Here is a 15,281-nt window from a genome sequence, read left to right as displayed (position 1 = left end):
CAGTACAACAGGTCCATGGCCAGCGAATGGGCGATCAGCATGCCGGAGCCGGTTTTCAGTTTGTGGAGACGGTGCAAGGCGTATATATATAAAAGAACGAGAAACGCCCCGGAGCAGCCGATGAGCAGCTGGACGGTAAACCAGATGCACAGTTCGATGGATGACACATCAACAGTCGGTACCGGTGGTGATGTGGCACTGTAATTAGCCAATGGTCGGCGAAATGAAAGCCGGTAACTGGAAACGTTCACCATGTTGAATCGCTGCACTGGTGCTGACTGGTGAGTGTTCCTGTACAGTCGAGATGAAGGTCACGGTGTGTCGCTCAGTTGTAAAGAGTTGCGAAGATAGCGTTGTGGAATTCACGGAAAAAAGAATTACTGCCCGAAGAGACACGCAAAGGCATCTTTTATTTATATCGACAGCGTGCAGTAAATGCATCAATTTGTTTTCGCAAATTTAATTTGCGCACGCTTGCATGAAATATTACAATAAGCTGATGAGGGTTGGCATTTTACAGGAAAACTATGGACTGTCGATCCGCATCCGGCGTTCATGGCAGACAGGAAATCTTTGTACGAGTTGTTGCAAGAACGCTTATGCCTTGTTGTCTAACTCTTCATACAGAATTCTCTGGAAGGCTTGCAGAACCGATGATCATACAAACTAAAAGGATGATCTTTTTGGTGATCATCGAATTAATATAAGTGCCATATATGATTATATATAATTGTCGGAAAGGATTAGCCGGCAAGATTATCCAGCTTTCACTCTACAGTAGAAACCAAACGAGTAGAAACCGTTCTATACTGAATTTTCGATAGGGAAACTATGTACGTATTACTTCTCCCATGACAGTTTCACTTAGAACTAACAATAACATTGACGTTTTACCGACATTAGCAATGCTACACAACCATCTCAATGACAGAAACAAAAAGTTGATTGAATTCCCGACCATGATTAGCTATGAAGGTAATAAGATCGAGCCTTCTTGTAGTGACAGACAGAAAATATTCGGACTTTGGATCATTGTAATAAGACTGTCTACATTCATTTCCTTCACTCAGTTCGTGGTTCGTTAAACTCAGTTCAGATTTAGCAAAAATTAGTGGTACGTATACTGTACGTTAGCGTGTAAGCTGGCATACTGCAAAAACAAACATTCTGCTGGTGATAGCCAGAACGCTATCCAGATTAGGTTTGGATCGTTATACAGTCTACCCTATAGGCTATATCTGTTTGTACTCTACTTTTTTAGGGTCGTTCTTATATTAACATTGTGTGTTAGCTTACGCACGTCTTGGTGCAACTGGGCACATTAATTATCAAAGCGGAAATTGAAGGTTGTCTATAATTAAAATACTTTGCCCCTCGTTTGCACCGCAACAAATCCAACGGTTAGCAAGCTGCGTCGTTTGTCGCCACTTTCATGCCGCATAGGATGAACTACGAAGTCATTTTTACTGCTTTTTTAGTAAACGTGACAAATGTTGGCCAAAAGCAGCTCTTTGTATCTATACTGCTCTGGATATTCCTGGCGCTGGAAATGTCAAGGTCAGAGTTCGATGCGCGTTGAAGGCTTGAAAAGACAATTAAATTAGCCTTCGAAACTAAATATTTTTGCCGCATTTTCGGGATCAGTTACGATGGATGAGTGGGAAACCGATTGTAACGCAACCGCGGAATTACGTAACACAGAATTAGCACCACCCATCCTAACGTTCCCATTCCGCATGGATAGCCTCACCGCAGCCGAATTCTGTGTGCCATTCAACGTGTAAACATGCTGCAGTCAAATTAAGTACGGCTCAAAGTATGAATTCCACAACTGCAACAATGCCATCGACGACGAAATACGAGGACATCCGTTGAGATCACTTTGATAGGAACTACAACGCTTTCCACTGTCCTCGTACAGATCACGAAGAAATAACAGTAATAACCAGAGACATAAAGTGAACCGAGTCCGAGCGAGCTTTCAAACCGGAGCAATAGCGCTCATCCTGTACGACAACGCCGACGGCACGCTGCACCCGGTTCAACACAATCAGTGATTGAACCAGTTCGTAACCAAGTGATCGCACCATCCATACTGTACTGCGACACGCCAGATGCCACAGCCAAAGTGTAGGCGATGGGACTGCTGCCACACTTGCTAAGTTTTCGGCTAGGCTGGCACTGCCATTTAACGATCAGGAAAGCGACTTCTCGCGGATGCCACAAATGCGAAGCATTCAGTTCATCACGGCAGCCACCATTGCCGAAATGGAACCGTACACCTTCACAGATCTAAGCAATCTGCAGATCTTTACCCTGGAAGGCAAACTTGCTGATTACCTCTATACACGTGCAGAGATGGATAACAGCGTCCCCAGGGAGTTGTTACCTGATCACGCGTTCGAGCACATCCGCCGCCTGCATTGTGACTGCCCATTTGCCTGGTTTCGTAATTTTCTGAAGAAAAACCCGATCTAATTTGGGCGTGACGGAAAGGTCAAGTGCTGACGGTGGGAAGTTTCGCGTTGCCGGAGTACGATATTCCTGCACCAGGGAGTTGCGCTCATTGAAATACCATCACACGTCAGGATTTGCAAAATGACACTGTCGCAGAGAACTTCTTCGGTAATGCATGGTCGCCGGTGCGCAAGAATTTGGCTGGAAAAACACGCAGGCTGGAACTCAGTTTCATTCAATATCTCTTGTTTTGATTTGACTTGATGAGTGCTCATTACTTGATACGTACTGCTTAGCCGGGTATAAGTCGTTTCAGTAGTGCAAAAAAATTGAATGGGAGAAGTAGTCATGTGTTGACTTATTAGTACATTTTCCCTCGATCCGTCAAAGAGACAGCGGCGGCATACGAGGCCGTTCGACCATAAGTTTGACGAAACAACTGCTCCATTTAATAATTATACCAATCTGTCTTTATTGCTCAAGAGAAACTGATTATGATAGGATTCGCTAGTCTTTAAGGTTGCGGTTGACAGGATGCAAAGACCGATGACAAAGGCTTGGATGGAGACACGGGCATCTGAAGTAGTATTTGCACAGCATTAAAGGCGTACAACACACTGCATTAAAGGCGTACAACACACTGGGATGATTTAATTTGCTAGTAGTGAAGTACTTGTACTGTTGTACATTACCAATTACCGATTCGAAAGCCTACAGTCCTAACGCGATCAAGCGTAAGTAAGGGCTACAATAAATCGTCAATAATTAATCGTCAATAATCGTCGTACCAATTACCGATTCGAAAGCCTACAGTCCTAACGCGATCAAGCGTAAGTAAGGGCTACAATAAATCGTCAATAATTATGAGTAGAACGTTTTAGTATGCCCGCGTTTGCACTTAATATTATTTCTTAGCTGCTGCATATTACAGTGTTATTATAACGTTATTTTATTGCCAAAACTCGCTAACCTTTTTATCGGCTACATTCATGGTCGAGCACGCTGGTTCTCCTTGTTTATCCAAACCACAAACTAGAATCGTACGGCCGTCAATATTTAGCATGGTGTCAACAACAGTGAACCGGTTGGCCAGTCTTTTGCCAATGTTCAGACGATACTCAGTGAAATCGGAGGAACGTACGAAGATGCTGTTCAGTTGCGATGACTCTGCAGCCGATTCCATTGTCAGCACTTAATACTCCATCGTAAGCCAAAAAAGATTTGTTTGCAAAAAGTGGCATACTTAGTTCCCAGTAATCCTCGTCCACCACGGTGGAGGCTGTTGCGTTGCCGGTCGTTGTGCCGGCAAAACAGTCGAATTTGGATGAACTGTTCACCGGGGTGCACACCCCTGCTTGACCGAACGGCTGAAAAACATATGACTTTATATTACTGTACAATAAAATCATGATGCACGATACTAAAGTATAACGGTAAAATCCTTTTACAACTGAACTGTATGCCTCGGTATCGCAACGTTATAAACCGGCATGTTCAAACTGAACTTCTGCCTGAGAACCGTCGAATTAGTAACTTGACGAGTCGAATATCCGAACGCCTTTGGCTTGGGAACAACTTACTCCTCAATTCAATCAGCTTACATTAATAATCAAGAATTCGCCCTTTTGGCGGCCGTTAGTCTTCCATTTTACAATTGGTCCAGCGGGAGCGGCGACGAAAACCTTGCCGATTGCTTGCGGTTTATCGATTGGAGATATCTGACCGCCGTTGTTCACGCCGATTTTAATGACGCAGTTTCCTGAAAGAATCCATAACTTAGTAGTAACAGTTTTTTTCTGCACTGGACTGTTTTTGATTTACCGTAGAAAGCATAAATCGGTGAGGTAAAATCAGCGGGATTTTGGCGGATAATCTGTGTAATGCGGGACTGACAGATCGGTGCACACGTGCTGGGGATCGAAACAATCGGTGCCTCAATACGCTCTTCGATTTCGGCCACATTCTTCCCCACCTCAAACTTCAGTTCACCACCACCAGGCACACGGGAATTTTTACCCCAGGAATTAAGAATTTTCCAGTACTTAACGCCATTGTCGTCTTTGCACCAACCGACGATACGGACAGAGTGGGTTGTGGTTGTTGGTTTGACCTTTTGGTTATGTTCGCCTCGGTAAGCACCTGGAATGGTTTTAAGTTTTAACTATGTTCTGGTAACTACAATAAGCGATATATGTAATTTTGGGTTGTATAAGTAGTCCCGCATAATCCATGATCCACCACCATGAATCTGATATCAGTTAAATATGTACTAGTACTAGCTCCAACTTGTTTGCCATTAAATGTTATAGACAGTTTTGCTGCGCGTGATTGTTACCTCTCGGAAAATTTTCTTACCTGCTTCCGGGTCCCATTTATATTTATACAAACTTTCATACACGTTTATGGAAGCCACAACTGGGCCGTTGGCTAAAATGTCTGTTTGTATGCGGAGAACTTGGGCATCGATCTTTTCCTGAGTTCGGGCCTCTTGACCAGACGCGTTCACCAAAGGACTTACGTAGAAACTGTCAACTACGAAAATACAACCAGGCGGTGAACACCCAGTGACTCTTCTGGTACTTAAAAAAGCGCGATTAATTATTTTGTACTGTATTACTGCGTACTGAAAGCAGTGTCTTCGACAATTGCCTTTCTGTCGTAATCTGGATTGGTGCAGGTGGGCGCGCACGTAAAGTTGCTGGCCCCATGCTGGTTTAATGGGACAACTGGGTAGGGCTGACAACCCACACGGCTGTTGTAACTGCCTCCGGTTATATAGCCGCGGGTGGCGGCCCATCGAAAGAAATTCGACGGGGTTCCTCCGGTAACACAGCTGTAGTAAGTTGGTATTACATTGTAGCAACGCCATGTTAGAAACTTCTCTCTCAAGTGCTGTTTTTTAATAATGCGATAATCACCAAGTAATACAAAAATGTAACGCAAAAAATTACGTCGTTTCATATTTCAAATAATTGTACTCTTAACTATTACTGAAACAGTACAAAGGTTATTAGAAAGAGTACTAATACTATCGATTTATAATCATAAGAGTACGGATTATATGCTCATTATAACGCAAAATTTCATATTAACTGATTGATCGAGAAAATTGTGATCGAGTACTCACTTGTCATGACCGTTCTTCTTCGCGCGTTCAAAACTGCAGCTGGCGACATACGACGCCGACACGTACGTCTGGCTGGGTTCTTTACCGGCCGCTAATTCGGAAATACAAATCCGGTCGGACAACACGCTGGCCGATGCCACAGCCTAAAAGATCACCCTGTATCGCTTTCGCCCATTAATGATACAGCTAGCGTTCCGGCGTTGTATGGTAATTCTCACCCAACAACTGCTGCAACGACCTTGGTCACGAATATCCGAGATGCTCTTACACTGCGACCATTTCTCCCGGGCATCAAAGCATTCCGGAATCGTACCGACAGCCCGATGATGGTGAGTAACGGTGAATTTCGGCTGGTGCTTTAATTGTTCTGGTGTTAGCGGGATTGTTCCGGGTTGCGGATGATGCGGCTTGTCTGCCCTGTAGGCTCGGTCAGCAGGTAAAACCACATGCGGCCGAAAACATCATTTAATGACTTTGTAGTAAGGTCAAAGTCTATCGTCACAAATTTGTGATGGATCGGTATATACTCACCAGGACGCAGTCAACAAAAGTAATACCGGGACCACCCTAGCTTGCGATTGCATTTTGCATGCACAAAGTTATCGCGCTGAACTTCCGACCAAAATGGGTAGCAATACGACTTCTACGAGTATACGTAGCACGGTTTATTTATATAAATAAGCGGAATTTCAGCACGGTGCTTGTGGTGGTAAAACGCTGTGCGGCAAGAATTTTGTGGTTTCATTAGGAACATCAGCAAAAACCTCACGCGCACTTAAGGAAAACGCTGAAAATGTCTAGCCACTTGGCTTCGACATGCGGTTTTCTGGAGTATTTGAACTGACACGTTCTAGTCTTTGATTGTATACTAAATATGCAGACCTTAATTCTCGAATGTTATTAAATACTGCAAGCGCATTCTGGAAAGACAACTGTGAAAGAAATCTAAATGACTTAAACCATGGCTGCTTCGAACTTACGAATCCTTCTAGTTCCACAAACGTTTGCATTCAAGCTTCCGACCGGCTGCCAAGCAATATTGTACACTGTACTAATGCAGTACTTATAACATTAATGCAATAGTGTAGAGTAAAATCTGAAGTGGACCGTTTTATATCTGGCCTTGCGAATCGGTTAACCGTGAGCGCCATCTTTTGGCATTTGCTACAGTAGAACTGATCTGAGAAAATGTTGGTCGCAACTTATCTGTAGCGGCCACAGAAATGAATTTAACTGCATTTCCAATCTGGAGTGCGATATACCAAAAAGCAAGAAGAACCTTCATTAAAAATGTTTACGTCCTGCCAGATAAAAAGGGAAGAAGCGTGGCCAGTCTAGCAGAAAACACGAAGCGTCTGAAGTTATAAAAAATCGATACTTCAAAGTACCTTTTTTATCTCGCTGGATTGGGTCCCCGTTCATCATACATTTTTGAACCGGTGCTAATGATTTCATGTCCACACAGAACTCAAGACGCCGAACAACACCGCCAGATGTACGCCGCCGGAATTCACCAAAATTTGCGAAGTTTTGAGTTAGGTGGGTATTTTCATTTTTGGTAACCAACAAGGCCGAGTTTTCGCGGATGTCGCAGGTGGACATCATTCAGTTCATCATGGCAACCACTATTGCCAAACTAGAACCGTTCACGTTAATCGAATTTAGCAATGTGAAGATCCTAACGCTGGAAGACAATATTGTTACGCTGGAAGACAATAAGACTTACCTGTATGCACGTGTGGAGAGGGATATCGGCGTCACCAGACAACTGGATGCTATATGATCACGCTTTGAAACACATTTACCGCCTGCATTGTGACTGCTCATTTGCCTGATTTGGTAACTTTCTGTAGAAGAAGCCGTACCTGACTACGGCGAGACGCAAAGGTCAATGCGGATGGTTGGAAGTTTAGCGCTGCCGGAGAACGACTTTTCTCCTCCTGTGAGTTCCGCTCACTGGACAACAATCACACGTCAGGACCTCTATGAAGGCGCTGTGACAGTGAATTTCTCCGCCACTGCATGGTCGCCGGTGCTTAGTCTCAACTACGCGAGAAAAACACCCAGGCTGCAACTCTGTTTTCATACGATACCGTTTGTCATAACTGGATTTGCTGAGTGTTCATTACACGTTGCAACCGTGGTGTAAAAACCCTAAGTCAGTATTGCGAAAAATTGATTGGGTGAATTCAGTAGTAAGGAGTTGGCTTATTACATTTTGGCGATCCATCAAACAGAGAACGGTGTCATTTGCGGCCGCCGTTAGGTTGAGCATCGTCCTCAGCTTCTTTTGTGACAACTCAAATCAACCATGCCAATGCCGGTTAACTCTTTCCGATATTTCAGTACGGCTGATTATGTACATTTGATACACTTGAGATGATTATCAAAATAACATCCTTTCTGTTTGAATGTTTACAGTTTTTGTAAGCGTTTCAGAGAACTGTGAAGGGAAGCAACGTTAAGCAATCTATATCAAATGTTCTGCATTAGCTTCACTTGAATTACAAATCCAAATGGGGTGCTTACATAAGTAACATTATGATACCAAGCGACACGAAGTAAGGTCATTGCAGGTCAATACCAACTGTAAGGAGCAAACACGCACTGCCATCAACGCCTGATGCGGAATTCACAATTTGCTTCTTCTAATTGTGACAAACAGGAAATTCAGCTTGTTATCATTTCAATGTATACCTGCGTAAATTTGTCACAATTTAGTATATTTCCTGAACGCTTTCAGTATAAATAACGACGCCTCTAAGCTTTTTTCTTGCAGTAGTTCTCTTCTTCCGTAAACTGTACGCTTTTGCCTGCAGGACTATTGGGATCTGAAAGATACACCGTGACCTTTATCTGAACTTCCTAAACAACACGCATTTCTTGTGAGACCATTAAAAAATGTTGAATGTCTCCAGTCATCGGTTTGCATTTCGGCGATCATTGGCTAATTATAGCGAAACATCGCTACCATCCGTCGAAGTGTCATCCATAGAACTAACCATCTGGTTCACTCTTCTACTGATCATCGGCTGCTCCGGGGCGTTTCTAATCCTTTTATACCTTTACGCTATGCACCGTCTCCACAAGTTAAAAACCGGCTCCGGCATGCTAATCGCCCAGTCGTTGACCATTGACTTATTTTTCTGCATCATAGCGATGCCGATCACAAATTTGCCCGTCTTCCTGACACAGATGCACAGATGCAGGTGTTCTTCTCATACGACTGCGCCCCGGTAAATTGCATACTTTTGGTCACCATTGTAGCCGGCAACTGGACGGGCGTTGCACTGTCGTTTAACCGGCTGGCAGCCATTGCTTTCCCATTGCACTACAAGAAACTGTCGTCGCGCAAATTTGCGGTGATTGTAGTTGCTGTTCTATGGTGTGTGGTTTTCGGTATTAGTATGCCGACGCTTAATGTTCATCCTAAGTTTGTTCACGGAATGTATCCCCTGGGTAACTGCGGTCTGATTAAATTCGATAAGGTCACGATGACTGTGTTGCCGATATTTGGAACGTACATTCCGGAAGCGCTGATGGGCAGTGTGTACATCACCATTTTCACTTTCCTTCGCTTGCGCAAACGATTAGGGGATGAACGGGAAAGCGAACGGCAACGAATCATACTGCAGCGACGATTGGCTATCGCGAAAGCACTGTCCACTTCATTCGTATGGTACTGTATCTGCACCGTACCACCGCCGGTTTTGACTAGTTATTTTGCTGCATCTTGGAGCACCAACGCGAGAATGACGATGTATACGAAAACCGCGCAAGTCATGGCTTATGCGGCAAACCCGGTAATTTATCCTAGCGTACCTAATGCCCATTGAAATGTTTCAGAATGTTCTAATTTCGCAGCTTTCGGAATAATTTATTGTAGTGTGGAAACCAGCAAACGCATTATACGAACAGTATTGCTAATACTGTATTATTGTATATACATGTATTCTGTAGTCTTCTTGACTGTGTCTATAACTACCTATATTTAATTTGTTTCATGTTTTAGGTGTTTTTCTTTGCCGTGAGCTGCGAACACCGAGCAATTATCAAAAGAAGCATCCAAAATTGTTTTAATCACCATCCAAGAAACGGAGCTGAGACAGCGCACCATGTCAACATCGACGGGAAAAATTGTTAAAAGAGATTTTTCACTTGCCCATATGCGTGCTAAACAGAAGTTCTCACTTCCCACCATATAGTGCTTACCATATGTTTATTGCCTGAGTCCCGTGTTTTGTCGTTTTGGTTTGCATTATCAATAAAGTTGTAGAAGTAGTGGAAGTGCTTTTTCAATATACTGTAACAGCGCAGAGAATTAATCATTACCTCTGCTACCATCGCTCGAGCAGTTTAAGGATCTGCCAGCTGCACATCTGTCTGGACTGACCGCTGTCAGTTAGCAGCCGGCGTCCGTGACCTCTACCATATAATCACACCCTCTAGAGCGCGCTATCAATCCATCCTACTTTTGGGATTTGATTGTTAATTTTGTTTGTGACCTTATGGCCTGATAAACATTAACAGCCTTTTATTGCGACTCGCGGTCGCATTGTGACTTTTAGCGCTCGCAAAACATTTGTTGTTCACAAAGATCATTGTGCGGGCGCGCATTCAGCCGTATTTGTTCAATTTTGTTGGTTTATTTTTTTACTAAAGATTCATACAATCGCTTTACATCATTAAATGCGTTTAACCTGTGCACAGTGCAGTATTTGTGCGCAAATAATGCTGAGGTATGCTACAAACAAACAATAAAATGGTTTGTTCGGCATATTTAATCATCGATCAACTTCAGTCCCATCACTTCAATAAACGGCTTTATCAGCGATCATTTTTCTTCGGAATTACTGTAATTGCCTTTAACTTTACTACAGCTTCCAAAGCCAGACTGTGCGCTGGGTTGACGTAAACGCCAACTACATTACAATTACCACAGTGCGCCCATTCTGCCCGCCTGTCGCCGCGCCAACCCCCTGGCGGCACTGACCACTGTGTCGTTCTTTTCGTAATACCACCGGCTGCGGTGGCGCGGCCACACCCGCTTCCGGCGCCTCCCCGCTATCCCGCGCCTCGGCGCTATTCCGCAGATATCACATCTTGATTTTCCCCAGTCCCGGTCTCAAACCCCTCCATCGGCCGGCGACCACCCCCACCGCTTCCAACAAAATCGCACTGTCCCGGATTGCTCCGGTAGTCCTAATCCGCCCAGGATGCTCTGAAACACGCCATGGCAAAGCTCCTACTGGACGGCGGCATCTCCGCCAGGTTCATAATCAACTCCGACTGCAGGACACTCTGCCACAGAGGGTCGACGGCGAACGTCCGGAAGAAGGACGAGGAGGCGTCAAAATCCGCTTTTCAGCTTAGTCGTGGCCTGGTAATGGGACGGCGGAAGTCTCGAGACCAGAAGAATGGCGTTCAGCATCCCGGAGAGGATTAGGCCGTTAGCTAGGCATATTTACGGACGCGCGGTGAATGCCACGCAGAAGGTGTGTGCTTCCTGGATCTTTGAGGGCAGGGCTAAGGCATTTCGGAAGTTATTAACAGTGCAATAGAGAAGTAAATTAGTACGCGCGTGCTGCAGAGCCATTAATCGTACAAATGTGCATATATCAGCCGCTACCAGTGCTGGCGCTAATAAGCCCGGCTGTATATAGGCACGCTTGTTACGGTGCCACGGCAGAGCCGTGGTACCGTCCCGCGGAGTGGTAGTATGGTAGCGGCTGATATTAGGAGAAATGCAGCACGTTACGTGCTGCACAGCCTCCATGGTAATTTCTCGTAGACTCGTGAGACGTGGAGCACAGTTCAGCACGTCACGTGCTGACGGTGCTTGCACGTTTCACGACTCAGCCGGGTTATGCAGGCAACTACGAGTATTATAAATAATTTTTTTATTCTAGACTTATCTTTATAATTATACTCGTACCACATGAATTTTTTTCGCGGTGATTTTAATCAATTGTCAGTCAGTTTTATTAATTCAAAAATTATTATTTATTAGACATGTATTACTAATTCTTGGATTCGGTAGCGGCTAAACTATACTGATGGGTAGTAATTTCGGTCTGTTTGTAAAATGTATGTCGACAGCGCATGTGCACTGGAATTATCTTGACCGCCGGTCATTATCGCCCAACGGGGTTGTCCGGGTGGTGCGTACAGTACCAGGTTGCCGTCCGATTGCATTACCAGTGCCGCATTGCACAGCCCCGTGTGAACTCCGGACTGCTACTTCGTAGTGCAAGTTACAGCATCGTACAGAACCAGGTTGCCAGTTGCGGTCACTATCAGGCACCATTTCCAATCGCTAGAGCACAATTTATCCTGTCCGGAGAGGGCGTTATCGTCCCCTTCGACACCCAGAACATCAACTGGTTGTAAAATGAAAAGTATCGTCACCTGTTCACTGAGAATGCACAATCAGCACACCTGTTGAAGACGGAAGGTAACGCGGATCATATTTCCAAAAATAATTGTAAAGTTCCGAATTATTTTATATACTCGTACAATATTGGTACCATTGCGACATTATAATAAGCATATGATCTTTTGGCGCAAAATTATTAATGTACATGTAGGGATGTGCAAAACTGATGACCGACTTAACGACACTTAAAATGAATTTCCGTTACGCCATGTTTTATGCGAAAATTTCGAAATTTCTGTGTCTACTCAATTCATTAGAAGGCCTGACACAGATCACTGCTCTAAATTAATTCAACGTGCAGTAATTAATTACAATAAAACTGTATTTTTAAAAATGTTTTAGACCGATTTCAGTCAGCCAGCCAAAACGTCAACTGTACATCACCGGTCAATCATAAATCCGTACATGACCGGTTAGTTTTATTCAGGGAATTTTAGTACGAGTTATTACGAGCATGTTTCAAAAGTTTACCATGAATTCGTTTTTCTGTCTGCCCTGATTCACAAAGCTTCCTGTCCGGACAGTCCAGCACATACTCAAGAACTGATAACTTCTTTTTGAGCTCCTTAACTGCTTCAGCTGAAAGGCTCATTTCCGAGCTGTGTGTATCGAGGCGCCGTTCCTGCTGTTCCGTCTTGACCCTAAGGTCACTCATCACTTTCGCTGCCTTCTCCACATCAGTGACACGGTGATTTACGCTTTCCATCTGGGCATGTAAGAAAAGCGTTGTCTTGTTTAATTGATTCGCCAATGATTCCGAATAACTGTTGTCGGCATGATTCTTATCCACTTCAGATGTGATGGTAGTAATATACTCTGGGATTCCGTTGCCAATGCGCAGAGACAAGTAGCCAATAACCGCCGAGCTGCGTAACCGGGTTAGGTCCAAACAGTACCGGGCAGATGAGCCGTTGGCGATCATCGGATGACCCGAAAAGCAGGCCAAATCTTTGTCATCTGATTGATTGCCCGCAGTGCTCTGCGTTCCTTCGGCTTTGTTATCTGGTTGGACTTGTTCGTCTGGCGAAGACTTGCTGCTTCCCATGCTAGCGGTCAATTTATCCGTGCCTGTTTTATCAAGCATCAGGAAACCAATAACTCGCTCGACGAGATCATCTACAAGTGTCACTTCCATAAATTCATTACCGTCAATCTCCGGTGAAACAACACACGCAACAATATCTCGTGCAATCTCCTTGAGATCCTGTTCGTGGACAAACGCCCGACCAATGGCGCTGCAGCGGATGTCGATGGCGTTGAATGTAGGAGAGCACAGTGCATGCCTGAAATCAATACTGGCAAGGACTCTTCGAGTTTCCGGCGGCTGGAAGCCGAAGGACAACACCAACGTTTGAGCAAACTCCTCACCGTGGTCTTTCATGGAATCAGCAATACATGGTACAATGTTGTTCCGTGTGGCACTTGATACGCCCAGTCGCTATAGCTGGTGGCGAACTGCCCATGAGTGTCCATTTGTCTTCCACGCGCTCCTCCAGCCAGTACGGGTACGTTGAACTTAGGCGAAAAACGGAGAACGGCATCGGTAACAGATTAGGACGCTCGTTCCTACCCATCCACTCCAACAAAAGGACGGTCGCTGCCTCCAGATACTGCTGATCCCATAGAGTGATTGCAAAGGTTACGCAAGACTGTGTGCCACGTCCGTGTACCACGAGGGTGGAATTGAGACTAATGGAGGGAGACGGCATAAAATAAAAGGTGTTGTCCAGTCCGGCGGCGTTGTACAGTGACATGATACGGCCCCGGTACGGGAAGGTGAACGTAGGAGCTGTCATGTTTACATAGTCTAAAGACATCACCAGTATACTGATTAGTGATTACTAAACCACGCGGAGACACTGTATAGTACAAGCAGTCGTAATACGCTATTAAAGACTGTCAAGCGTATTACAAATTATGCAATACCGCATACCGGTACCACGCATATACAGAGCACTGTACCGTACACCTACGCGCTAAAAATCAGTGCGCTACCCGCCTTAGAACCAGTGGTGCCTGGCAAGTGCTTAAACTTTCAAAATTCAGCCATATCCAAATAAAGAGCGGTTCTACATAATTCCGCGTACGTACCAATTTATCGACGAGCACGTTTGACGCCAGCACTCACTGTTTCCGCGTCACCATCCTGATGTGGAGCGGTGGAAGAGAAGGAACTATCGCTTCCGACTACCGTAATAAGCAATACAGACATCAGAAGTGCCAAATAAATTAGCACAGGGAGCATTATGGACATGGTTGGCATTTGTACAACAAACGAATCTGCAGTACTAATACTCGTACGGGTAGTTAATACGTAAATGCCAACAAAGAATTTACTTTTATGGTGTGCTGTGTTCGAACTTTGCAGCCCTCTTTTTAGGCTCTTTACTGACCGTAAGCTAAAATGGTGAAAACGAAAGCGACTGGAAAGGCTAGAAATGGAAGCCAAGCTGGTTTTAATTTATGTTGTGTGCAGTGCGCACTGTGAATGCCAGACATTCCATTCATTGTTGCTCCGCAGTTCGAATAATATTTTGCATTCCAGAATTCCAGTTTCGAATGCAACGATCAAACCCGCCTATCGGCAGACTCACCCGGTCACGGTATTTTGGTGCACAACTGCATTGCATCATGTACTGTACAAGTACCACGGGTGCATGTGAGAAATAGCCACTTTAAGCTAATTGGGATTTTTAAACTGCATGTTAGTTAATTACAGCTTATAAGTAAAGCTGTGGGTCTTTTAGCAATTATTGTAATCCGTGTACGGTTCCATCATACTATAAATTCAAAAGTACGCAGCCTTCTGGCTGACCGGCTATGAATAAACTGTATGCATACACTGTATGAATTGTTCTAGCACATACTGTACATAAGTATTAAATCACTATTAATTATACGATAAGTAACGATACACATTTGTACGTAGTAATCCCCGATTTACTGTCCACGCATCGACAGGGGAAACAGTCAAAGTAATAACCAAAACATTTCTTTTTTTAAAATGGTGATTTTAAAACATTCACCAGGCGGTTCATGGACTACACGTACTACAGCTAACAACAATACTGCTATACAGATACAAAGTATGCGGTGTCCATCTAGCATCCAGACATAATAAAATCAGTTATCTGTGGCGTTATTATTGTTGAATTGTACTCGCAGTCCATAAAAATGATAAAGTTGATGGTAGAAGTATTGATTTCGCGTACGTCGTGCGAATCTCAACGCCTGACCTTTGTTTGTTAGATGTGCACATTG

The 15,281-nt window shown here is 44.3% G+C and overlaps 1 protein-coding gene across 1 annotated transcript; it reads right to left on the bottom strand.

Annotated features, from left to right (window-relative positions):
* Positions 1–2,816: 2,816 nt before the first annotated feature.
* On the bottom strand, positions 2,817–6,194 carry LOC129595841 (uncharacterized). The gene is made up of 10 exons (XM_055492971.1): positions 6,116–6,194; positions 5,803–6,001; positions 5,585–5,727; positions 5,082–5,290; positions 4,813–4,989; positions 4,279–4,596; positions 4,059–4,216; positions 3,701–3,824; positions 3,428–3,624; positions 2,817–3,034 (listed from the first exon to the last, which is right to left on the bottom strand). The coding sequence occupies exons 1-10, from the start codon at positions 6,166–6,168 to the stop codon at positions 2,972–2,974; spliced, it is 1,641 nt and encodes a 546-aa protein (XP_055348946.1). The 5' UTR covers positions 6,169–6,194; the 3' UTR covers positions 2,817–2,971.
* Between the last annotated feature and the right edge of the window lie 9,087 nt (positions 6,195–15,281).

Source organism: Paramacrobiotus metropolitanus, unplaced genomic scaffold (genome assembly GCF_019649055.1).
Source record: "Paramacrobiotus metropolitanus isolate TYO unplaced genomic scaffold, Prichtersi_v1.0 Parri_scaffold0000083, whole genome shotgun sequence".
Lineage (NCBI taxonomy): Eukaryota > Metazoa > Tardigrada > Eutardigrada > Parachela > Macrobiotidae > Paramacrobiotus > Paramacrobiotus metropolitanus.
This window is presented reverse-complemented; position numbering and strand designations above follow the sequence as displayed.

Bases quoted from the DNA above. Each gene is read 5' to 3' on its own strand.
- LOC129595841 (XM_055492971.1), bottom strand. From the start codon at position 6,168: ATGCAATCGCAAGCTAGGGTGGTCCCGGTATTACTTTTGTTGACTGCG. The intron at 4,597-4,812 runs GTAAGAAAATTT...AAACCATTCCAG, and splicing joins TAAATGGGACCCGGAAGCAG to GTGCTTACCGAGGCGAACAT. The intron at 3,035-3,427 runs GTTAGCGAGTTT...ATACTACTTCAG, and splicing joins TGAATGTAGCCGATAAAAAG to ATGCCCGTGTCTCCATCCAA.